This window comes from Artemia franciscana, chromosome 7, assembly GCF_032884065.1.
Source record: "Artemia franciscana chromosome 7, ASM3288406v1, whole genome shotgun sequence".
NCBI classification, from domain to species: Eukaryota; Metazoa; Arthropoda; class Branchiopoda; order Anostraca; family Artemiidae; genus Artemia; species Artemia franciscana.
Window position 1 is genome coordinate 2,289,059 of NC_088869.1, and position 25,031 is coordinate 2,314,089.

Below are 25,031 nucleotides of genomic sequence, written 5' to 3' on the forward strand. Positions count from 1 at the left end.
GGGAATTTAGAATTGTCTAAAACTTAATTTTGTCTACGACTTATCACAACTAAACATATAACGCAATTATTCCTTTTTTACACAATTATTTTCGTAAGACCTGAAAAGGGGAGAAGCCACGAAAGGGGGCCAGTGGTTTGACATCCCTCTCCAAATTTCTATGGCTGACACATTTAGAATGCGACTGTTGCTTATTTTTGATAATAGCATCATTTTTGCCTTCTGACTACAAATACTTGGCAAGCTTTCAGATATGTGAAAGCTTATATGAAGAGATATGTGTAAAACAAGAATTTCTACACAATCTCCCACTTCTTGTCAGATGTGGCGGTATCTTATCATAATTGTTTTTTTTTCAATATGTGAATATTATTATATTAATCCATCAATTTTATTTTCAATATATCAAATTAATGTTAATTAACAAACTAAATTTCTTTGGCAAAATAGCCGTTTACTGCCTGTCAAAGATTAGTTAGAATTGATTGCAAATTCTATATTTTAATCTTTAATATAATCTAGTATAGTTCAATTCTATGATTTATAAATATAGTCGTTAAAATTTATTATAATTTAACTCTAGAATTTATCAAAATGAAAAATAGAGATAAAAGTGAAAAAGGTACTACAAAAGTAATTATTACTCTTATGATTATAAGCAATTGAAACTGTATTATAATTAAATATTCTTGATTTCATTGAGAAATTAGAACTGATAACGAAACCACGTGACTTTCCAGGAATTCAGAAAAAGAAGATAAAAGTTAGAAAACACAAGTAAATTGAAGCTAAGTATGACGATTTAATTTTACATTATAATCTCAAATATTATTTAATGTATTTTAATTCTATAATTAATAAAAAAAATTAGTATTTTTGACTCTATTACCTATTCTTATAATTATCTAAACTTTTACCATATATGCATATCCAATAATTTACCGAGAGAAATTAGGAAACCAAGACAAAACTGAGAAAGTGATTTTTAAGGAACTCGGAGATGAAATCAAGCTTAAAAATAAAGAAAATACTTTATTCCAACTAACAAAAAAAAACATATTTCTTTCTAACAGTACCAAATTTCAAAAATACATTTCACCATCTTTAGTTTTGCTTAATAATTCTTTTTAATTCATTTTTTTGTCTCATTTTTAATGAGATTTGGTTGTTTAAAGTTCCAGATAAAATTTTAAATTTTTTTAATATTTTTTACTTCCGTTTTGTACCTATAACTAAGCGCCCATTTTCACGAGGATGGCAGTTGAACTCTTGTTAGCCTTTATCCTAATTAAAACTACTATTTGTTCAACAAAAAGGTCAGATAGGCCCCTCACAAAACAAAAATGAACCAAAAGGCCTCTCAAGTCATATAGAAAATTAAGCATTAATTAAATCCTTACTAATACTGGTTCTGGTTTAAGTTACCGGTTTAGAAATTATTTGAATATAGCCTTTTGCCACTTGCTATTACTGATTTAAGTTAATAGTTTAAATTAGACATGGTTTATACAATACTTGAAAATACCCTATTGGCATTTTTTGTATACCCCAAGTACATACAAGCAAGAAAATATTCTTCCCCAAATAGGATCTAAGATAACCAAGTTCAAAGATAGCGGACTCCTCTCCACTAAGTCAGGACTAAATTACATACAACTGATTCACCACATGGACTTGTTTTAGTGCTGAGTCAGGATGTTTTCAACTCGATGTTTTCAGCCTATCACCATTTTTTGGCAATAGAAAAAAAAATGCCTTTTGGTGCCAGCTGAGCCCCCTAATACTTTACTAGATACACTGTTCATTAAAAAACAACCATTTTCATATCTCAAAAACTCTTAAAAGGACTCGCAGCTTTTTTTCAAATTTTATCAATTGCATATAAACTTCTATATAGCTCTACTCTCTACTAGCTCTCTACTCTGGTCTCAAACCAGAGTTAAAAGAAAACACTTCGTCAAGCTCAACGAGATATGGAAGAAAGGGGGACAAACAGAAAAACATACTTTCATTAATGGATCGAAAGCGAAAATATAGACAGACTGCCGTCATCTAGCTCTCGTCCGCGTGAAATACCTGCATGAAATACCAAAAATACTGCAAAAAAATATTACGCAAAACTAAAGGAACTAGGAAAAATGTAGATCCTATTTGGGGAATTATGTTTTTTTTGCTTGTATGTACTTGAGGTATACAAAAAATGTCAATAGGGTATTTTCAAATACTGTATAAACAATGTCTAATTTAAACTATTAACTTAAACCAGTAATAGCAAAAATGTAATTCAAATTCTGGAAGGGACATTACCCTCCCCCCCTTACGTCCCACGCCTCCGATCTTAGCAACTTGCGCCTCTGGGTAGATTTATTTAACTTGACGTTATTTAACGAAGAATCCACATTCAAGCAATCCACTGTCTGGACACCTATCTTGTTTCGATCATCGTTAAGCATTAGCAAACAATCTAAATACTAAAAATATTACCTTTAAAGTTCGAACTTTTAAATTTTGTATTAAAAAAAGAAAAGCTACATTTTTGTAGTCGATTATAAGAATATTTTGACAACATTTCTGAATCCAACATGAAAGGTTGCATTAAGAGCAGAGAAGAACTTTATCGAGTCAAAAGCCGTGATTCCCAGCATCAACATTATTTCTATTATTGAAACCAAAAACCGAACATTTTAATCTATTCTAATCTAGTATAACTAAAAACAAGACCATCTCGTGGCTACCAAACACTGCTGAAACCATGCCCTTTTTATGACTAACACATGTTACCCCATTCAACTGTTTTCCCCCAACTGCTTAAAATCTGAGTCTTTTTTCAGTTCATTTACTTTTCACCATTGAAAAATATGAGCAATATTATATATTAGCAAAGTCGACATAAAATCGTTTTTACTTTTTTTACGTCTAATATTTTCTAGACGTGCGTGGTTTTTTCAAAACATTCGCGATAACGTAATGTTGTTTTCACTAGATAACATCATTTTCATTTCTTTTACTTGTGTCATTTTTTTTAAGTACATGGATAACGTAAACACAGTATTTTCATATTTAATCTTTTTAAAACATGGACGATATCATAGCGTCATTTTCATTGAATAATATCAATGTAAATGTCATTTTTCTTTCATTTAATTACGTCACTTTAAAATACGTGCAATATTATGGATAGAAATAGCAACACTGACAGCATCAACACTATTATCAATTACCATAATCAAGGCCGTATCCAGGGGGGGGGGTAGGGAGTTCAAACACCCATCCCCTCCTAAAATGTTTGCCCGACCCGTAAAAACGTAACAAGAATGCATACAAACAAATTTTTATGCGTTTTTATGTAGCCCCCCCCCAAACAAAATCCCAAACACGGGCTTGATTATGAGGCATAGACATAGAAATCTAACAGACGTCTAATGATAGTTAAAGCAACCGAACCAACAAACAAGAAATACGTCGCAATTAACTCATAACAAAGAATCTTTAAAAAAGAAAAGGCTATCCCTCATCGTCAGGAGGTCAGGTACTAAGTGGAGCTCCAATTAAGTAAAATGGAGAGCGTGAATTTTTTTATAAATTTTTTTGTGATGTGAACAAATAGCAAAAAAACTCCAAAATACAGTTGAATGATCACATTTGCTGAGACGAGGGATATAAAATTCTTTTTTTTTTCTGCGGAAAAAGAGAAAATAAAGGATGACATATGCATACCTCTCATTAACCATACCTCTTATTATTAAAGTTAAAGTTTAAAATATGAGGTGTTTCCGAAATTCTAGGTACTTAAAAAAAAAACTATAAAGGAAAGGAGGGTGTAAATTTTCGATTTTCTTCAGCATTTGACCATACCTGTATACAAAATGGGAGGTACAAGGCAATGTTCCCAAAAAGGATCGCAGAGGAATCAAGCCTCCTCGGTACGGGCCGAGGTCCGATCCCCTTTAAGGTTTCTGTGGAAGTTAACCCCATCCATTTAATGGATTAGGATTCCCTCTAAGGTTGTGTGGTAACCTTACAGATAAAACTTTTAAAATTAAATCTGCATATTTGCACCTCAAAATGAGGTATTCCCTCCTTACCAAAAATTAAGGTGTAAAAGGTTGAACTGCATATAATTATGGTATCTGGCTGGGATAAATTTTAAAACTGGTTCACATTTCTTGACGGCTGTTGTTGATATCACAAAAACACAGCTATGAAGTGAATCAGAACACATGCAAGGTATGCATAGGACAACCTTTACATATTTTCATTGAACCGTAAAAAATAATTCCAGAGTATTTTTGAACCCAAAAACAAAGTGCTGCCATTATAAACCTGAATGAGTGAATTCGAATAAAAACATTGATTAGCAAATAGCAAATACAACTTATGCCTTCACCATAGTTGGCTTTGTCATCCACGGACGATTATTATATGAATTATGATACGTGTTCCTCTTTCTCGGATAGGACGTAGGAGACGATAGTCCCGGGTACAAGAAATGTGGGGGAGGACTTGCAGCACCAGGAGGACTTGTCATCGGTGGAAACCAAGCACCTGGTGGTGGGTAGCTACCAAAGAAGTTTCTTGATTTTGGTCCGAATAAACCACTGGGCCCATAATTGGGGAAAGGTTGAAATGGATGGCGGTTGTTGAATGGATATACTGGTCTGTTGTTTGGAGGATGCTTTCGCGGATTTCGGCGTTTTGGACTACTTTCAACCTAAAGGGAAAAAATCGCTCCATTAGAAAAACAACAACAGGTAGGTAACACAAATTTCAAATAAAATACTTTAAATTCCAATTCATGATAAATTGTATATATATATATATATATATATATATATATATATATATATATATATATATATATATATATATATATATATATATATATATATAACACAACTCTGCATTATCATAACAACTTCAGCCACATTTGTTTAGATAGTCTATTGGCTGATCTTCTTTAAGAAGTTTTCAAGAGTGTGCTAATCAGTAATATAACAAATATAAATAATACATCATAACAACAACCCTATCTTTTTACTATAATCAAACGAATCGAAATAACAGTCGAACGACAATAATAAAATAGTAAAACCGCAGAGTATACTGTTAGCCCCTTCCTCAAAGCTATCCTTTCAGGCCACCCACATCCAACATGGAGTTCAAAACAACTTGTGCAGATTCTCATTTTTAGTTCCGTTTTCAACACGGGTTTGAGTCTTCTCAGAATCAGTGTTCAACCATACTTGCTGGTGCGTTACAATTTTGAAAAACCCATGTCCAACACGCTTGGAACTCGTAAGATGAAAACGCTTTTAAGTTTGGCCAGAATAAACACAGAAAACCTGGAAACGATTCTTGTCGAACCCACACAAAAAACGCTTCAAACCCGGTGCCTGATAACACAACCCCAAGTTCCCTATACCTTCCTCCTCAAAAGATGAAACACTTTCCCTGAAAGTTTAAAGTCGTTCACCCAACCCTTAGACAAAACAGGTTATACTAACCAAACTACATTTTTAGTCACTTTTTAATTGATTGTACACAGTCTCTGAGATATAGTCACTTGCCTAAAGGGAAAAAAAAATTAAAAAACGCATACTCTCTAGTGAGCATAGAAAAGTTGACTGAACTAAAATGCGCTCTCCGGGACTATAGGGACTCTCCGGGACTCTGTAGCATTACATCAGTTTTGAAACCTTTACGATGCTCTAAATTATAAAAAGTTTTTCCAATGCTTGGACAATATAAATACTGACCGATAAGGGGGCTTAATTGTCACGGTAGGAGTGACGATATTTGGAATTAGCAGCTGATTGGTACTACTCTTTTATCATTATAGTGTTTCTTCATAGGAATAATCTTGTTACACGTTTACAAAATAAGCTGAATCCTTTAATTTTTAAGAAGAATCCAATAGTTAACTCACATTAACAGAAGGATTTCCAGTAGGCTCTACATTCTCTTTTCCAGACTTTCCTATTTCCGATTTTACCTCATTTGTGATGGAGGTTGAATCTTTCTGAGCATTTGACGGGAAGCTAATTTCACTAGCATCAATCAAGTCCTGAACAGCCTTATCAACTACTGATTCGATAGGAATAGATTTGCCTTCCTTTGTTGAAGATTGAAATGACGCCACAGTGCAATAGGAACCTTTATGCTCACCAAACCTGCAAAAGTTGAATAGAAAAAAAATCATTTTAATCAAAGACCAATATTCACAAAAAAAACATAACAAACAAACCTTTAATGTGAAAATCTATCCCAATTTGAAAAATATGAGAGGACAAAAAGGATTTTTATAATTAACAAAAAACAAACCTCATAGGAACCACGAACAGACACTTACAAAAGACTCCCCCCACCTATCCTTACACTCGATTCCGCTCGCGGTCATTCCAAGACTATTCCAACCTGAACACCCACATAAATACAAAACTAGACCAAGCAGTACGTCGACTCTCCCGTGCTAGGTCCTGAGAATTCCTTGTTTCATAAGGATGGTAGGCAGAATTCGCTGACAAAACATCACAAAAATAAACAACGATATACAAAACTACCGGTCTGATAATCACTCATCTACCCAACGTTTAAAATATTAAAAGGGCAATAACAGTCCATTGTACGTCCACATTTTTCAAATCAAAAAGTAAGCGCTACGTTTTATTCTGCATAATCTGTATCCGCTTAAAATTTACAACAAAATTACTAGCCCAAACAGAACAACTATATACACTGTAAGGATGAATACACGAATTACATAAAACCTTCAAAACTGAAGCAGGAAAAACATATTTAAACCTACGAAGCAGCGTCAAACTTCGCATATTTTTTCCTTATACAATTTTTTGTGTTTTTTCCCCCATTTTAGATTCCATTGAATCTGAAAATTAAGATATCTTGTACCAAATATCTGCTTAATTTGCCATTTTTTCTGCTAATTTAAATCCTGCTCGTTATTTTTTCTGCTAAATTAAATGCTAATTAAATCTGCCATTAAAAGTAACTAAACCGAGAACATTATCAATAACCCTGGCATGAGTAAAAGTCATATAATTAGTTTTGCTCGTGTTAACTACAAAACAACCACGACTAGTAAAAACATACAGGTTATGTAACAGTTATTTTGCTTTCGAAACGAGTTCACTCAACGCCTTTCCAGCAACCCTGATGGCTGTATCAACCACAAAGGATGCTATGGTGGCAGAAGGAATGTAGAACCGTAATGGGTTGACGTAAATTATATATAAAAGCGCACCTAATACATAACCTTGGAGTACCCCACATAGTAAAGGAGCAGGCGAACTGCCAATATCGAACGCCATGTAATCTCCTTGTATCCCAAAATGCGAAATCCTATCTAACGCCAGCTCAAAATTAACAGTATATCGAAAGATTTCTTAAAATCAATATCCATAGTTAAAGAAATAGAGCCGCTCTGAAATACACTGCTTAAAGCATCGACAAGATTGTGCACTACGTGGGTAGTAGAATCAAATTTTCGGAATCCAAACTGCATGTCACATAAAAACCCAAAAGAATCAAGGTAAGAATACAGTTTCTTATGAACAACCTTTTCTAATACAGTGGTAGAATCAATATAGGTCTCTAGATTGGCATTCCTCTTTTATTGCCCTCTTTATGCAAAGGTTTAATTTCTGCTTGTTTTATAGCACCTGGGAACTGCCCTTTTTCGATAGATAGGTTCACCAAGTATAGAAGTAAAGACAAGAGGTAAGCACCAACAGCCTTAAATGCCTTTAGGCTAAAACCATAAATTCTAGCTAAAACTGGATGAATTTCAGTTGATTTCTACAAGCGGTATCCATTTAGGCGATTACCCAACCTCTATTTGATTGTATGGATGAGTAGGGTTAAGGCCTCATTCAAGTGCTGGTCTATATTAATCACTAATTTAGGAAAACAGTCTTACTTTTCTCCTTCTGTCTCTCTCTTTTTTGTGTGTGTTTGTGCTGTTGCATTGGTGATTTCTCTTTTCTTATATATATATATATATATATATATATATATATATATATATATATATATATATATATATATATATATATATATATATATATATATATATATATATATATATATATATATATATATATATATATATATATATATATATATATATATATATATATATATATATATATATATATATATATATATATATATATATATATATATATATATATATATATATATATATATATGTATAGGGTGTGTAAATTTCCACCAAGCAAATTCAAACGATCGGATTTTAACTGTTCTTGGTAGTTAAGCCTCTATTCATTTTGAGAAATATTTTAAGACTATGCAGTAAATACTGTTGCTATAGATTTTGAGAGTTAGATGGAAAATTACAGTAATATGCTTACCTTCACAAAGAGCATGTGTGGGATAATGTAGATGATAAGAGAATAATGTAAATGATAGCAGATACATAGATACATAGAGAATAATGTAATGATATTGAGAGTTTGATGGAAAATTACAGTAATATGCTTACCTTCACAAAGAGCATGTGTGGGATAATGTAGATGATAAGAGAATAATGTAAATGATAGCTCAGGCCTGAAATCAGCTTCATTTTTGCATACAACACATAAACGACACAAGGTAACTGAAACATTTTAGTCTTAATAAAATTTCCCATCTTCTCTGAAATAACATTTCATGTACCCTATTATAAATCGAAGCACAATTATTCAGCTATTATTTGATGTTCAATAATTTTTATTTGTTTAAATTCCCGAATAAAAGATGTTTCTACAAGAAGCTAAAAATAATAGTTTTGCTTCCTCTTTGACTATGGAGGTGAGATACGCCATTTTGGCGCATCAAATAATGGTAGATTATTTGATTAGAATTAACAGAAAGTAATAATTGGAATAAACAACCATATAATAAAATATAAAGAAATTTTAACGGATTAATAAAAAGAAGAAGCTGATTTCCTTAAAACGTTTGACTGACAGTCGTTACTTTATAGCCTCGTACAATAATAGTTCTTTTGTTTTGAGATTAATCAACCAACCTATGCCAACCGATGTACACATAAAGTTATGAATGCTAAGCATAGAGAAGCTCTTGTCAACAGAAACTCTAAAAAGCTACACGTATATAAAAGGCTATATATATTAAAGAATTAGGCCTAAATGATATTAAGCTGTATAAGAGAATTTTTGAGGGTAGGTTAATTTCAATAGTACATTATCGATCAGAATTGTGGAGGTGTGAGAAAGGAATGGGGTTAGAAAGGATTCAGCTTAAGCATTTTAAGAGACTGTTAGGTTTAAATGATAGGTTTAATAGTCTAGTAATAAGAGGAGATTTAGTCCTTGATACCCTTGGGAATAAGAAACTAGAAAAAATGGTTAACTTTTGGGAAAGGTGAGTATCATTGCCTGAGGATAGATTAGTTAACGTAGCATACAGAGAAATGATAAAGGATCATAGAAAAGATTCATGGCCAAATCAAGTAAGGAAAATTTTTAATAATTGTGGGATGTCAGGAAATTGGAATCAAGGGATAGGCATAGGAGAAAAAGTAGGATCCGTGGCAAAAGATGTAAAGATTGTACTGCAAGAGCAGGAAATCCAGTTATGGCAGGCTGGTCGGACCGTAGCAGCGTCTCTAGGTGTGTACTTGGAGGTCAAGGAGGTATGGGGAGAGGAATACTACTTTAAACTGGGAATTCAGGGGCAGGATGTAAGATGGGTCATTTCGATAAAGGGTAATTTTATGCCTTTCGGTGAAAGAAGGAAGTATTTGGGGAGGTTTAGATCACAGAGGGACCCGTATTTTTGCCCAATGTGCGGAGAAAGGAGTTAAAGGTAGTTGGGATGGGGGTAAATAGGAAAGACTGGAAGGTCGGAATTTTAAAAAGTAAGTGTAAAGTGGATATTAAGAATGTGGTGAGGTACGCGCGCGTAGCCATGCAGCACAGAGAGATTTTTGAAGGGTGGACAATAGGTGGGACAAGAAATAAATGTTGAATGCTATTTTATATGGTGTGCTTGAAGGATTTTCTTTTTTCTTTTTTGTAGCCATGATCCATGTAGCTTTAAAACATTTAAAATATATTGATCATGTGTGCGACCTTTTGTGTAATTATGTGAGTTCATGGTATTATGTGCCTTTTTGTTTTTGTTTTCTTTTTGCAATTGTTATGTTTTTTCATAGTTACTATTATATACCCTGTAATGTGAGTTAGTATCATGTGGTATTATTTTGTATTATTTGTTGTTTTTTGCCATGGCCCCTAAGTGGCTTTTGTTGCAATATATATATATATATATATATATATATATATATATATATATATATATATATATATATATATATATATATATATATATATATATATATATATATATATATATATATATATATATATATATATATATATATATATATATATATATATATATATATATATATATATATATATATATATATATATATATATATGTACGAATTTTCACATATGTAAAACTTATTAAGTTTAAGTAAGTGATTGAAATTATTAATATATAAATCTATATGGCTAAAAGGGCGGGGATACAACCCCAAAATGTGATCGACCTTGAATAAAGTTGCACTATGAACTTCGATTTATCCAATAGTCCCAGAAACAAGGTTTAATCCCTGTATCTTCCAAAATAGATTTTCGCATGTTTACAGAGAAAGACAATCACATTCGCGAGTTGATCAGCTTTTTCCCAGCTGTGATCATAACAATCCAGCAGTCACAAAATCTAAGGTGAGGGTCCGTTCGAATTGTAGCTGAATTTAATATTCTTTTTAGCAATTAATCTTAAAAAACGAAGCTTTCCTAGTGGAAAGCCTCATTTTATGCAAAACTGGTTCAAACCCGACTCGCGATTTTTTCCTATATTTGTAGAATTTCGTAAAACTAGTGTTTTATAGAAAAATAAAACCCTTCTACTAGCTAAGGTAATAGCTAAATATCGGGTAGCAGCATGTGCTCTAAAGACAGAAGAGGAGGACATGCTAGGCACCCGGCTTGCAAAAAGTGGGGTAGCATGGTAGCCATGCTACTTGGCAGTTTTCATGGCCTAGTGATATTTGTCGGCAGTTTTTGGAATTTTGGTGAGTTCTGCTACTGTCCGCCTTGGAACTTTTTGCATACCTGCTGGGCACTTTTGAAGGAATATTTCAATGACAATTTTATGAATAAAAGTCTAATGACGCTTGATGAAAAGTCTAATGAAGGAAGTCATGCGACCATAAACACTATGTGTATATCACAGAGCGGCTTACGTGGCTAGGGCACATACTCCGGATGGACAAAGTCCATATACTAAGAATGATAGCATTCAACAACCCACAGAGCGGTAAGAGAAGGCATGAGAAACCGACCATAAAAGCGACATAAAAGAGGTCACCAAAACAAAGCCTTAAAAAATGGAAGTATGAAGGAGCGGTCGTAAACGCATCAGCCACGGGTGGGTTTTTGTAATTGTTATAGTAAATATTGTAATTATATTTTTTTTTATTCTTATATATAATTATAATTATATTTTACCTTTCGAACAATACTTTAAGTTCAAACCCTACATACTCAACGATCGATATCTCGTCGGTAATTAAGACAATTATTAAACTTTCTTTCCGAACAAAACTTTAATTTGAAATCCTAAACTGTATATAAAACACTCTACAGTCAAGTACGGATAATGGAGAAATACAGCATAATAGGTTACCTGCAGCAGACTTCTTTTGGATCCACCCACAGGGTCATTTCAACAGGCAGTCCAAGGTCATTATAGCTTAAGCCACATTCAACAGCTGCTCGTTCAATTGTGGGGTCACGAGGATCACTTTCGTTCAGCCTTATACACCGATATCCTTGCCCTTTGGAGGGTTGCTCTGGGAACCAATGATCCTTGAATCTATTGAAATCAAATACTTATAGGTATTACTTCAGTTCAATTGAAAAGCATTATCAGAGAAAATCAGGCGTATAATCAGGAGCATCAACTGGGGGGGGGGGGGGGGTGGCAACTGTCCCCCCTTCATCCAGATCTAAAATACCTTGTTTCGTATTTTTCGTTGAAAAAAAAAAAACGTTGTTCGGCATTTTCATAAAAAGAAGCGAAAAAAAAAATCACCCCATCAGTTTGAAAAATACATATCCCTTGCTCTTACATTTTCGTGAATTGATACCCTTAACCAGAAAAAAAACATCCTGTCAATCTTAATCAAAATTAATAGTGGGAATGAAAAAAAAATTTTCAAAACCGATAATTCATCACTGGATTGGGTGATTTTTCTATACTTCGGTGTTGAAGGTAACAAAAATCTTCGGCTTGATTTCGACTATTTATTACCTTAAGAATAGAAATCTGTTTTATTTAAAAGTCATTCCAAGTGGTAACATTAATGTCTTTTGTTCACCGTAATGGACAATGAGAATGCTGGTAGACCATGTAAATTGCAAGACATAAAGTTTACCAACCTCTTAAAAAATATTTTGGTTATATACCACTTCTTTTATTAACGTAGTAATTAAAGTCTTTTAATTATCCTAGAATGGCCTCTTTTCACTTTACAATTGATTCTTAATGACACAACATAAAATACCCCTGAGGCATCGTCACTTTAAGAATCTGTTCCCTTCTATTTTTAAAGTAAAATGAGTTTTTCACTAATAACACACTGCCTTTAAGAGTATAATTTTCGATTATGAACACATGCCACAACCCAGACATTTTTTAATCTCCATCTTTGTTTGTAAATCTTTTACTAAGTATGGGTTTGTACTTCTAACTTCATATGTTTTTTGGTACTTATGTATTATACCAAACACATTCAAGAAGTGAAGTTGGGTTAATCATAATGAAATATACACAAACATGATGAAAATATAATTACTTTATATAATAATACAATTTGGGTTATATATTTGCACATTAGGGAGGGGGGGGGGGGTAAAGTAAAGTAAACCGACCCCCTCCCCTAATGTGCAAATATATAGCCCAACTTATACAAGTCCAATGCATTCTCTCACCCGTTATTAGTCTTTTCTGGCTATGAAACCGGTTTTCTCAGATCTTACATTCAGCAAACTTCTCGAATATGTTTGGTATAATGCATAACTACCGTAAATGAATACATAAAGAAATACCATTTAAAAAAGAAAACAGAAAAAGAAGCAAAGAAGGGAATATAAAAAGCGATTTAGGAGATGACTAGTCCCAAAATATAAAAACATAAATGAACAACATTTTTTAATTTTGATCTACCACGAAGTCTATTCACGGTTACTAACACAGCTCGTCTATTACCTTGTTTTGAATGAGCCAGATTAAACTATTGTACATTAACTATATTATATGTTTATTATATATTAATATTATATATTTATTTATATATAAATATAATATTATATACTAGCTGATGTATAATATACAAACTATATCTATAACAACCTTTTTTGTTACTATGTTGCAGCAAGCACTTCAACCATGATAAGAATGAGTATGTATTGAATCTCTTTTAATTACTGAATCTCCTTTTACTTTTAATTACTTAATTATTACTTTTAATAACTTAATATCACCAAAGAGTAACTGATGTATCCTTTCAATGGCGCGGAGGGTCAAGGTAGTCTAAATCCTTATTTTTAGGCTTTAGACAAATATCTATTGGTAGTTTATGGTCTTGTAGTAGGCTTTCTCCAAACTGTTGATGGATTCTGCCAATATAAGATTTACCACGAAGATGGGACTCATGCCAATATCAACAATTTGTCTTTAAGTCTGCTGTTTGCCCAAAGTCTGAGGATATAAGATCGTACTGTGAAATCATTCTTCTCCTTCAAGAAAGCGAAAGAAGAGTAAGGGATGAGTCCACTAAATATTTTTTAGTCTTTCTTCTATAAACTGGTCCACAAGTTCAATGGGACGTTTACTACAGAAGAAACATCTTCATATAATTTAGCTAAGAGCCCACATTTCTATAATATAAGAGTCAATAATTTCTTAAAACTCTTATCAAATTATTCTTCCTTTGTTTCTTAATTTATTTCTTCTTTGTTTTTCATCCATTATATATAGTTAGTATTGCCTCCGAAGGTATTTATTCATACCCCAATTACTACTATCACTATTCACATTATTAATAGTACTACCACAGAGAAACAGAGAGTTTAATTGTGAAAAATATTGTCATTCAATAAGTTTTCGTTCTTTTTAAACACTTAAAATTTTATACATTGAAAAATTTACTTTTACTGATTAAATTTATTTGATGCAGTAACAATAGGTAGATACAACAATGGGCAAAAAAGGCGGTATTGGCTTGCCTTTCTAACATTCGCTCAAAAAAATACTGTGATTAGCTTTTGAGGTCTGACTGGCTTACGTCACAAAAGTAAACCCCTGTAACCACAGCATACTTATTAACACGGAAGCACAAGACAGTAATCTCTCTTTGTTTTTGATACTACAAATACAGCTATTCCTTCAAGATCTACCCTTATCACGAATACTCTTACCTTAACAATCACTGCTAACGATATAACTACCACATCCACCCCCAACTTTGTCTAGAAATACATGTTTTAATTTGCATCACAAATCATTCAAAAATATTGATTATAATTAATTCGAATTAACCAATTGATCAAACAACTCATTTCATAGAGTGAAATTAATTTAACTATTAAGCATATTTTGATATCATAGAACTAATTGATTTTAACCGATTATCAAATGATTCGACAGATATTTCCCTAGTACTATCATGTGATGATCTTGCAGAAATCGAAATAATACCAGGTTTGATAACCCTATAACTGGAACCCCCTAAATGGGAGTCTTGGGGCCGAAACCTCTTCTTTCTAAAATCTTGTACATATTACTAATGCTAGCAACTTACTGCAGCACCAAGCCGCCTGAGACCAACACAGCTACGTACACCTTTCCTCCATCCCAATCTATTTAAAGCCTCACTCTTTACACCCTCCCAAAAAGTTCCAATTTCCGTTAATGTTTCCTTACAGCCCCTCCCCAGTTCGAAGACAGCCTGCTTTTTGTCTGACCTTAGATTGTTGGCCAAAAAGGATGATCTTTGGCAGTCTATCATCTTCATCTGCAGATGAAAGAACAATCATATTGTTAAAATCAAATCTGAGTTATATAAAAAACACCCAACTTCTGTTGTATAAACCTTTTCATTTTAAAAGTCTCAAATTAATGGATTTTGGACAACTATGTACAGATAGAGGGCTCAACACTCACTTTTCCTAGTTACAGATCTTCAAATAAGTCTTTTTCTATACAAATCTGTCAGGGATTATTTAGCTAAGAAATGATTATAATTATTTGGTTGCTCTTGAGGGTCAGTTTAAAGGAGCCCTCCCCAACCCAAAACAAGGAAATTTGAAAAAAAGAGAAATTTGGGATAAAAATGCGCTATGGAGCATAGTAACACATACAAAACATATATGCTTAGTGTATATAACCCAGCTTTAGGGGGGGGACTCTCTATGGCCCCTACATGGTGTATAAGCACAAATACATGTAGTGTGTGTGGTAATTCTCAGGAATACTTACCTGTGCTTTAATAATTCACTAAGCCTTTCACCAAACTTCTCAATTACTGATTGAGTGATGCGCCCTCTTTTTTCTATGATACGAGTGAGAAATAATACAGCAGCTGATACTTCCTCCTGCATATCTGTTTGTGCCATAGCCTCCTATTTTTTTTTTGGAACAGTCAATCAGATCTTGCCTAAAAAATCCATTAGATTCAACAACTACTTTCCAGACACATGCTCTATAATAATTTAAAGAAACTATTTGAGATAAGTGAGTGAAACTTTCAGGAATCATCTGCAATATCAATTCACAAAAATTACTGAAAGCTTCATTCAAACAGTTAACCAGCTTGTCCTTACTTATTTTCAACATGATTTTTTTTTCAGCTTAGCACAGTTGTAAAATGACATATTGCTGTACGCAGTTGTTTGAATCAGTTGAAGTGTGTCTTTATAGACATGGAAAATTTGAGTATCATGTCATGATAAAATTCGTCACAAAAGAAGGCTTAACACCAATTGAAATTCATTCTAGGATTGAAAATGTATATTGTGACTCTTACTCTTCTTGAAGCAAAGATTTCCTATCAATTTCTGTAGGATGTCCGAATTCAAACATAGTTGCTAGAGCATCCAGTATGATTTGCATGAAGGCTATCCAAAAAGTACAACAGCAACAGAAATCAATGAAAAAGTGCACACCATTGTTTTACAAGATTGGCATATAAAGGATCGTGAAATAGCAAATATTGTAGGAATATCATAGAACATGTTGGTTGATGCTTTCCAAGCATTGCTTGGTGCGTTTGTAAAAACTAAAAGATTTTTTTGCACTGATAAGTTACAATGGATGAAATACGGATTTAGTTACACTCCAGAATCAGAACAACAGTCCATGCAGTGGATAGAAGCTATTTCTTCAGCTCCAAAGAAGACCAAGACAGTCCCATCAACAGGAAAGGTGATGACCTTGGTTTTCTGGGATGTCAAGGGAATTATATTTATTGATTACCTTGAAAAGGGTAAAACAACAACTGGGGAACACTATTTTAACCTTTTAACTGAACACAGCAATCCATGAAAGCTGAGATATCTTGCAATTGCTTTTTGAATCATTTGAATCGAAAATTTTATCAGGTAAAGGAAATGCACGTCAATAAACTCTTTTTGATTTTGAAAATAGTTTTTATCCAGTTCCAACTACAAAAAAGTAAAAAAGTAAGACGGCACGAGACCCTTAAGGTCCAAACTGGCGGTGCTGATCTCCATTTCACGGCCCTTCAGCCAGGAAGTGCAATGGGGGGTTGGGGGCCAATCATCCTGTGCTTCCGCACACCCTTCCCGCTTACCTTCCCCAGATTTCTCCAGGTACTCATTTAGAGCTGGGTCGACTATGGTTGAGCTTACAGAGTCACACCACTGACTCCGTCCCAAACTAAATAACTGGCCACAACTGGGTTTGAACCCATGCCCCAACTGGGATTGGACACAGAATTCCCACGCCAGCGCGCCAACCACTCAGCCAGGACGGCACCTGTTCCAACTGCCCTGATTTGAGCACTCAATCTTAAAGCATTGGGGACAAACAGCTAAACTTTAGTGCAAAGACCAGAGGGATAGGGAGAGGCAGGTGGCCTCCCTCATGTACTGAAGAATTTTCATCCAGTCAAGTATTAGTTAAACTATACTCTATAGACTGGGAGTTGAGGGACACCCACTCCACTCATATTTGGAAAGCTAAAAGCCATGTTAACAGCAGCCAAGTTTGGCTTGTAAATGTAAGCACTCCAAAATGTCGAGTAAGTTATGTTAGATGTTTTCCAGAACTGTTGCCTCAACATATCTTTAGATGCATATTCAAACGACTACATATTATACAACAAACTTTATGAACAGTATGGTTTGGAGCAGCTTATATAAAATAAGATATTTATTACAATAAAATTCCTATCACAAGCTCGAAAGTGCCAAATTTCAATTTCAAAGTCAACAGAACAAAAACATGGCAATAAACAAATCACAAAAACCAAGACAGGCAAAAAATGCCCAAGCTAAAATTTTCAGAATAAAAAAATCTTTCATTAGCCAACAATTAAAACTGGGAAAGACCATAACAAATTGAAAAGAAATAAACTTGACATTAAAAAAAGCAAACAAACATAAGACTTGGGCAGCATAAATACCAAATGATTAAAGAGGGAAAATAGCAGGACATTTGTTTATTTTTTCTGTAATGAAGGGGACAAAGAATTTTTTTTTTCATACCTGGAGGTACAGCATCGAATAAGAGACAAGGAAGGAACAGACTGGGAAACAGCCCAAGGAGAACAGATTCCCTGCTTTTTATGACTCTAAATGGAAGAAAGGTTAAGATCTATAGATCATATTTTACAAATAGAGAATGAAATGTTGCCAAAAAGCTGTGCTTGTTAGCTATCCAGCCAAATAAAAAACAGGATATCCTTGAAGATGGCAAGAAAAAAATTAAATCAGACTTCCTTGGGAAAGGGTAAAGAGAACCTCTGAATGTAGTGAACCTCTGAAGATTGAAAAGGAGCAGCCATGATCATGGAACGAGCTCTCAATAGTAACAGTGGTATATTTTGCTCTTAGCTTTACACAGATATAACTAATTGGATAAGTCTTTTTAAAAGATAAGATAGTTTTCATATTAATGAAGTCAACCATAAGCACCAGTAGAGCTGAAATTGCTCTTATGTCAAGCAAAGAAAATAATAATAATAAAAAAAAATAGCAGAAACAACCAAGAAAAATAACAAATCTTAAAGACTTAAAAAAAAACAAAACAAATCGTATCGTAAATAAAATTATTAATACAAAAATCTTAGGAATTCAACAATTCCAAAGGAATTAAATCCGAAATTTGGTAATTAGAACGTCTAAAATTAGTCAACTAAACTTGTACATTATATGGTAAAAAGGATTAACTTATTTAACACATCACTTTTTCAGGTGGGGGTGGAATGCCTTTTATATCTATCCCAGGAGAATTTTATTGAAGTAAAACTAAGGATTTTTGTTGTAATAAAAAAAAGGAAAGTCTGGTTTAAGTAGAGGGGGAGGGGGAATGGTCTGGGTTTTGGAGAGCGCTATTGGCTCCAAAAAGGAGGGAGATATAAGGGACTTAACCTCATTAAAGGTAACTTTCAGGTATCTCGTTTTAGACTGCCCCTTTTCTGTCTCAGAATTTCTTAAGGACGCCAGGATCAAACAGTTCTTGGTAACGAACTGCAAGTAAGGAGCAACCAAGGCTCAATAGTAACTGAAACTCTAAAAAAAATCAGAAATTACCATCTATACAAAAGATCAACACTACAGATGTTTACAAGGAAAAGAAATCAAGCCTACAAAGGTTACCTGGTGCATGCACACTATTCTAAACTTGGAGAGTGATGGAATGTAATGTTAATTGTTTGACTAACCAATGTTGACCAAGTTACTAGTCAATGAATGCACTTAGAAGTCTAACTAAAAAAAATACCATTTGCAGATAAGGTGAAAAAACACATTTAAATGCCTGGCTACCACATAATCTCAAGTCTTTATTCACAAGAATGTGAGTATAGAGTTCTAGCTAATAAAAAAGCTGCCCTAAAACACTCTTTTTCTATTTTTAAAGTTTACTGGCTCCTAGTTAAACTATTCTTAATAGTTTTAACTTTGAGCAACAATTCAGTGATGACTCAGAAACCATCTCAAATCCTAGGAACTCATTCATGAAGCCTGCAGTTCTGAAAATTCTAAGGCAATTATCTTTTGTCTTTTTTTTTCTTTCTTTATCTTTGAAAGTTAACTTGAAAGCTACCAAACTGGTCATAATTTCTTCTGGAGATTTATTTTAGAAGTTCTATACAACTGGCTACAAATTTCACGGACAATGGCAGGCAAACGGTTAGAGCTGTTCCTGTGCTGTGAGATAGTTTGATGTCCCTGCTCCATCATAATCTCCTTAATCTGCCCCTATCCCCAAAAGGAAAATCCTGCTTACATGGCCTCATAGTGGTGTCAAAGTGGACCTTTCATGAGTTTCCCCAACCATAACTGTGACTAAAAATAGTACTGCAGGCTGACCTTGAGGAGTGAAGCCCTTCAAGGAAATTATAGCCTAGTAAAGAACACAGCATTTGCAGTGGATTCTGATTAAAGGATAGTTCTTATGAGTTTTGTTATTTTTAAATGTGCCTGCTTTTCGCTAAATCAGTCATTTCCAATCCCTGTACTGAGGACTTACTCCCTGATTTTCACAATCCCATTAGACTCTGACTCCCCCGGTCAGCCTCCTTAGCAATCCCAACTTACTCTCCAATCCATGCTGTTACAGAAAGGTTTCGCAAAAGTTTTATACCCTTTATTCTGGAACACCTTAATAATAATTCGTGATTATGTAATTGCCAAATTCCCCTTTTCCTCTATTGCCGTTTTTATTCTTTTTTATTTACTGCAACGTTTTTGTAATTTAATTGTTAAGTTTACTGATTTGCCCTTTATCTTTGATGATTTTGCTTTTTTAATTCCTTTTAATTTTAAGTGTTTGACTTAATGTACTATTTTGATTTTTTTTTCTTCTTGCTTTTAGTGACATATAAAGCGAATTCGGCTCTTTAGAGCTTGTCATAGTCTTTTGCAAATAAATATTATCTTATCTTATCTCTTATCTTATCTCTATGATACTACAATATTTGTAGGTATAAATATATGATGAGTTGAAGATAATATGTTTGATATTGCTTGTGCAGGATTTGGCTCTTGTTGATGAAGAGTATTGACTGCAAAGTGTGGGAAATCATATTGTGACCAAGATGGACCCAGGATTGCACAGCCTCCTTTCATTGTGAAGGCCCCAGGGACTTATTGCAATCCAGTTCTAAGCCAGCTAAGTGCTTCATGTAGACTCAAATAGATATGTTGGTCCTGTCCTGCACTTGTATTTGGGACTGTTGCTTTTCCTGAGCCATAGTAATTTCAAGGATCTAAATATTATGAAAATTGCAACTTAGAATGTTACAATATTAAAAAGTTAGGAGTTTCAGAAACTCATATCCCATGGATAGGAAGCATGAACTAAGGTGATACAGAATTCATTTATTCAGGTAGGAAGGATGGGGTGCATAGGCAGGGAATAGGGCTCAAGATGAATAAGATAGTTACTAAGTCTTGTTTAGGTTGGGAAGGTGTCAATAATAGAAAACTAGTTGCTCCTTTTACAACCAAAAAGTGCATGACAATAAGGTCAGGCAAGATATAGCTAACCAGGATTGGTACTTTGTTGAAAAAAAAAATATAGAGGAAGCTTAGCTTGATATGAAAAGGGTGCTCATGCAGACAACATCAAAATGTACAACAACCAACTGCAAACAAAGATCAAGACAATCAGGCCAGCAATCCAAAAGAAAAAGAAACTCTGGAGAAGGTGCACAGACGTTCCAACCCAGGCAAGTTATGACAATTTTAGACTGATGTGAAATAAAGTCCAGCACCTTACAAGAGATGCTACAAGCAAGTATGAGGAGTCATTAGCATCAGCATCAAAAACCAATCCAAAAGTTTTGGAAATATGTCTCAATCAGAAAGCCCAGTAGACATTCAGTAACAGAACTCTCAGTTAATAAGAATAGTATAACCAATTCTGGAGATACAGCTGAAGCCCTGAATAAGCAATTCAAGTCAGTTTTCATACCTCCAGATAATGCTCCCTTACTATAAATGCTGGATTACAATATTAAGAAACCTATGCAAATTATCACCATCAAAGCCCTGGATGTAGAAATGTGGCTAAAAAAGTTGAATCCAAGTAAGTCTGTTGACCCTGATGGAGTTCATCCCTGGACCTTAAAAGAGGCTCATTTGGAGCTTGCCCCTCTTTTAACATATTCTAAAAGTCTCTGGATATCAAAGCATTTCCTCAAGGTTGGCAAAATGCCAATATTATGCCAGTCTACAAGAATAGAAGTAGGATAATGTCATCAATTACTGACCCATTGGCATTACCTCGACCTCAATAGTTGGTAAAATTCTTTTACAAATTGAACTACAAAACGTTTATTTGACACCAAACTGCTCACAGAAAGCCAACTTGGCTTTAGATCTGGGTACTTAGTTGAGACAGATCTCATAGATACTTATGACTATTAAGCTGCTAGATCTCAATGCTCCAATTGAGACGATTCTTTTAACTTTTGCCAAAACATTTGATAAAATCTGTCATCACCAGCTGAAGACAAAACTAATGGCTATTGGTACCCATTTGAAGGTTGTAGAAGGTGATGCAGTTCCAGGTGTACAAAAAGTTCCAAAGCTACCAGTGGCAGAGTTCCAAAAGCTGTGGACACTTTAGCAGCACAAACTTATGTTTTTACAGCTTTATTGTGATCAAAAACTATTTTTATACATGAAATTTTATTTTTTTATTTTAATTTATTTTTATACATAAAATATACACAAAATTTGCAGAAAAGTAACAAACATAGATTAGTATAGCTTGTAGTTAGAAATACAAATAGTTTTTTGAATCACAAAAGTAAGAGGATGGTAAAACTTGAACTAAGGATTGGTAAAGCGCAGACCATAGATAATATTGCTAAAGATCTAGAAGATGCAGCCAAACAGCATAATGGTAAAATATTGTACTGGCACAATAATAAATTGAGAGAGGAGAGTCAATCTGGACTTGTCACAGTTAAAGATAGGAAAAGGGTCACAATGAATGATAAGGATAGAATTCAAGAGAGATATGTAGAACATTTTGAGAATGTACTAAACCATGATATAACTACAGGAAAAGACATAGGGGAGAATGAAAAAGTTTGTGACATTTTGGTATTGAATGAAGAGATATCTCAAGAGGAAGAATAAGTGACAGTACTAAAAGGACTAACAAAAAAGCCCCAGGTGCTGATAGTTTGGTAGCTAAGTTTGTCAAATATGGTGCTTATGGGATTAAAAGTAATTTATTGAAGATTATTAATATAATTTTTGAATAAAGTATCTATCCTAGCAACTTTATTAAGACTCTATAAAAACCTTTCTACAATTAAGCTGATAAGAGTGAGTGTGGTAATGAAGTAATTAGTATATGAAGAATCCTGCCATGTGTGCTTGTATCTGTGTTTATTACAATGTTATGTTACATGCTTGCCTTTTTGTTATAGGTGCCTGGGTTTCAATATACCATTAAATTGAACTGAACACCACACCCATACATTGCTTGGTCATCACCCAGCCTCAAATCAGCCTGGACAAGGTTCAGACAACATTGTGAGCTAATGTTCTTAGGACTGCTGGAAGGAAAATTTAAAGCCATCAAGTTCTCTTACTTCATGATATGGGTTGGAGAAGAAAAAAGGAGAGATATCTTCAGTACATGGGTACTAACAGCACAAGAGACAAACAAGACAGCTATCTGCCTTGATAAATTTGGAGCCCATGTTGAACCCATCTCAAACCCAATAGTGGCATAATTTACCTTCCACAAGTGAGACCAAGGAAATGAAAACATTAAACATTATATGACTGAACTCAAATTGACCATGAAAGATTTTGAATTTGGCAGCAGCAGTGACGACATGATTCAAGATAGACTGGTTTTTGGAATAAAAACAGCAGAACCCAAGAAAAATTGTTGAGTGAGGGCAGAGAATTGACTCTTGCCAGAGCCACAGACATTTGCTGTGCCATTGAATCAGTGCAGGAAACCCAAGCACAGATATCAGCAGCCAAACACCATCTGTCACCAGTATTGAAACAAGACATAGACACTCTAAAGCAAAATCTCAACAACCAAGATTGCTACTTCTGTGGAGCACCAAACTACTCAAGAAATCACAAATGCCCAGCCAGGGGAAAAAACTTGCTCAAAGTGCAAAAAATTGAACCACTTTGCCAAATTGTGCAAAAGCAAAGTGACATATGAGATCAGTCAACAAGAAGCAGGAGCCAATGCAAGCAAATTAATGATAAACACTGTGAACAGTCTTCAAACACAACATCTAGATGGACTCAATGCCATTATCAGAATTGTGGACCATAATCTTAACTTGGTCTTTAAGATTGACCCAAGAGCTAAAGCAAATGTGCTCCCAACCAGTGATTACAGGTGCATGGTTCCTAAACCACAACTTCAACCAAGCAGAGGTGTGCTTAGAAGCAACACAGGAGAGAAACTGGAAGTCATGAGCATCATACAGCTGCAAATCAGCTACAAAGATTGGGAGAACCAGATACATTTATTCTATGTGGTGAATAGTGATTACAAGCCTATCCTGAGGAGGAAGACAAGTCAAGACATGAAACTGATCAAATTTATTCTCAACTTAACCCACAACAGCTCAGCTCCCATGATGAGAAATGAAACAACCAAAATGCTGGACAAATACAAAGACGTTTATGAAGGAGTAGGAAAACTTCCAGGGAAGTGCAAGATCCACCTGCAAGAAGGTGCAGTGCCCACATTACAACTGCCAAAAAGGGTCCTCTTTGCCCATCAAGAAAAACTCAAGGAGGAATTAGACTGCCTGGAGTCAATGGGCATTATTGAGAAAACATCAAGGCCCACCAAATGGGTAAACTCAATAGCAGTAGTCCATGAGCCAAATGAATCCCACACAATATGCTTAGACCCTGTAGATCTTAAAAAGTGGGTACAATGCCATTGTTGGACCATGTAGCATCCAAATGTTCATGAACCAACAGATTCTTCAAGCTAGATTAAAGAAATGGGTATTGTTCCATGGAACTAGATGAAGAGTCATCACTCTTAACCACATTCAGTACATGCTTTGGCAGGTACAGACGGAAATGATACCCATTTGGAATCACGTCAGCACAGGACAAGTTCCAAATGAAAATAAAGGGAAGTTTTGAAGGCTTGGATATAGGTCTTATCATTGATGACATTGCTGGAAGAGTAAAGGATGAAGAAGACCATGATGCTAAGCTAAGAATGGTCTTGCAGCACGCCAGAGAAAAAGGTGTCAGGTTCAACCAAGAAAAGTGCATTTTTGATGCAGAAAGTATCCCCTACTTTGGGCACTTACTCACCACCAAAGGAATCAAAGCAGACCCACAGAAAAGGAAGGCGATTACAAACATGCCAGCACCAGGATCACAGCTACAGGTGTTACTCTGCATGTACAGCTATCTAGCCAGATACATTCCAAACCTATCCACCATCAATCATCCATTTTGAGAATTGTCAAAGTCCAAGAATTATGAATGGAGCTTTTTTGGACTTAGAGATGTTGTAAATAAAGTTTTAACAGAAGAACAGTGTGGTCTTAGGGAAGGTAAAGGGTGTGTCAACCAAATTTTCACAACACTTTTAGTCCTAAATTTTATAGATTATGAGCAAGCACTTGATTCAGCTGATAGAATAGCTTTAGCAGAGGTCTTATCTTTGTACGGTATACCATACAATTACACTAAAGTGATCAG

General features: G+C 34.3%; 2 protein-coding genes across 2 annotated transcripts in view; one reads left to right on the top strand and one right to left on the bottom strand.

Annotated features, from left to right (window-relative positions):
• Window positions 1-356: 356 nt before the first annotated feature.
• Window positions 357-25,031, bottom strand: part of LOC136028725 (maternal B9.15 protein-like) — a 28,513-nt gene continuing 3,838 nt past the window's right edge. The window contains exons 2-5 of the mRNA XM_065706596.1: window positions 15,598-15,775; window positions 11,743-11,931; window positions 5,927-6,170; window positions 357-4,711 (exon numbers count right to left, since the gene is read on the bottom strand). Coding sequence (XP_065562668.1) covers window positions 4,376-4,711; window positions 5,927-6,170; window positions 11,743-11,931; window positions 15,598-15,734 — 906 coding nt within the window. The 5' untranslated portion in view covers window positions 15,735-15,775 and the 3' untranslated portion in view covers window positions 357-4,375. The remainder of the gene's footprint in view (window positions 4,712-5,926; window positions 6,171-11,742; window positions 11,932-15,597; window positions 15,776-25,031) is intronic.
• Window positions 23,552-24,265, top strand: LOC136028662 (uncharacterized). The gene has a single exon (XM_065706487.1). The coding sequence runs from the start codon at window positions 23,552-23,554 to the stop codon at window positions 24,263-24,265; it is 714 nt and encodes a 237-aa protein (XP_065562559.1).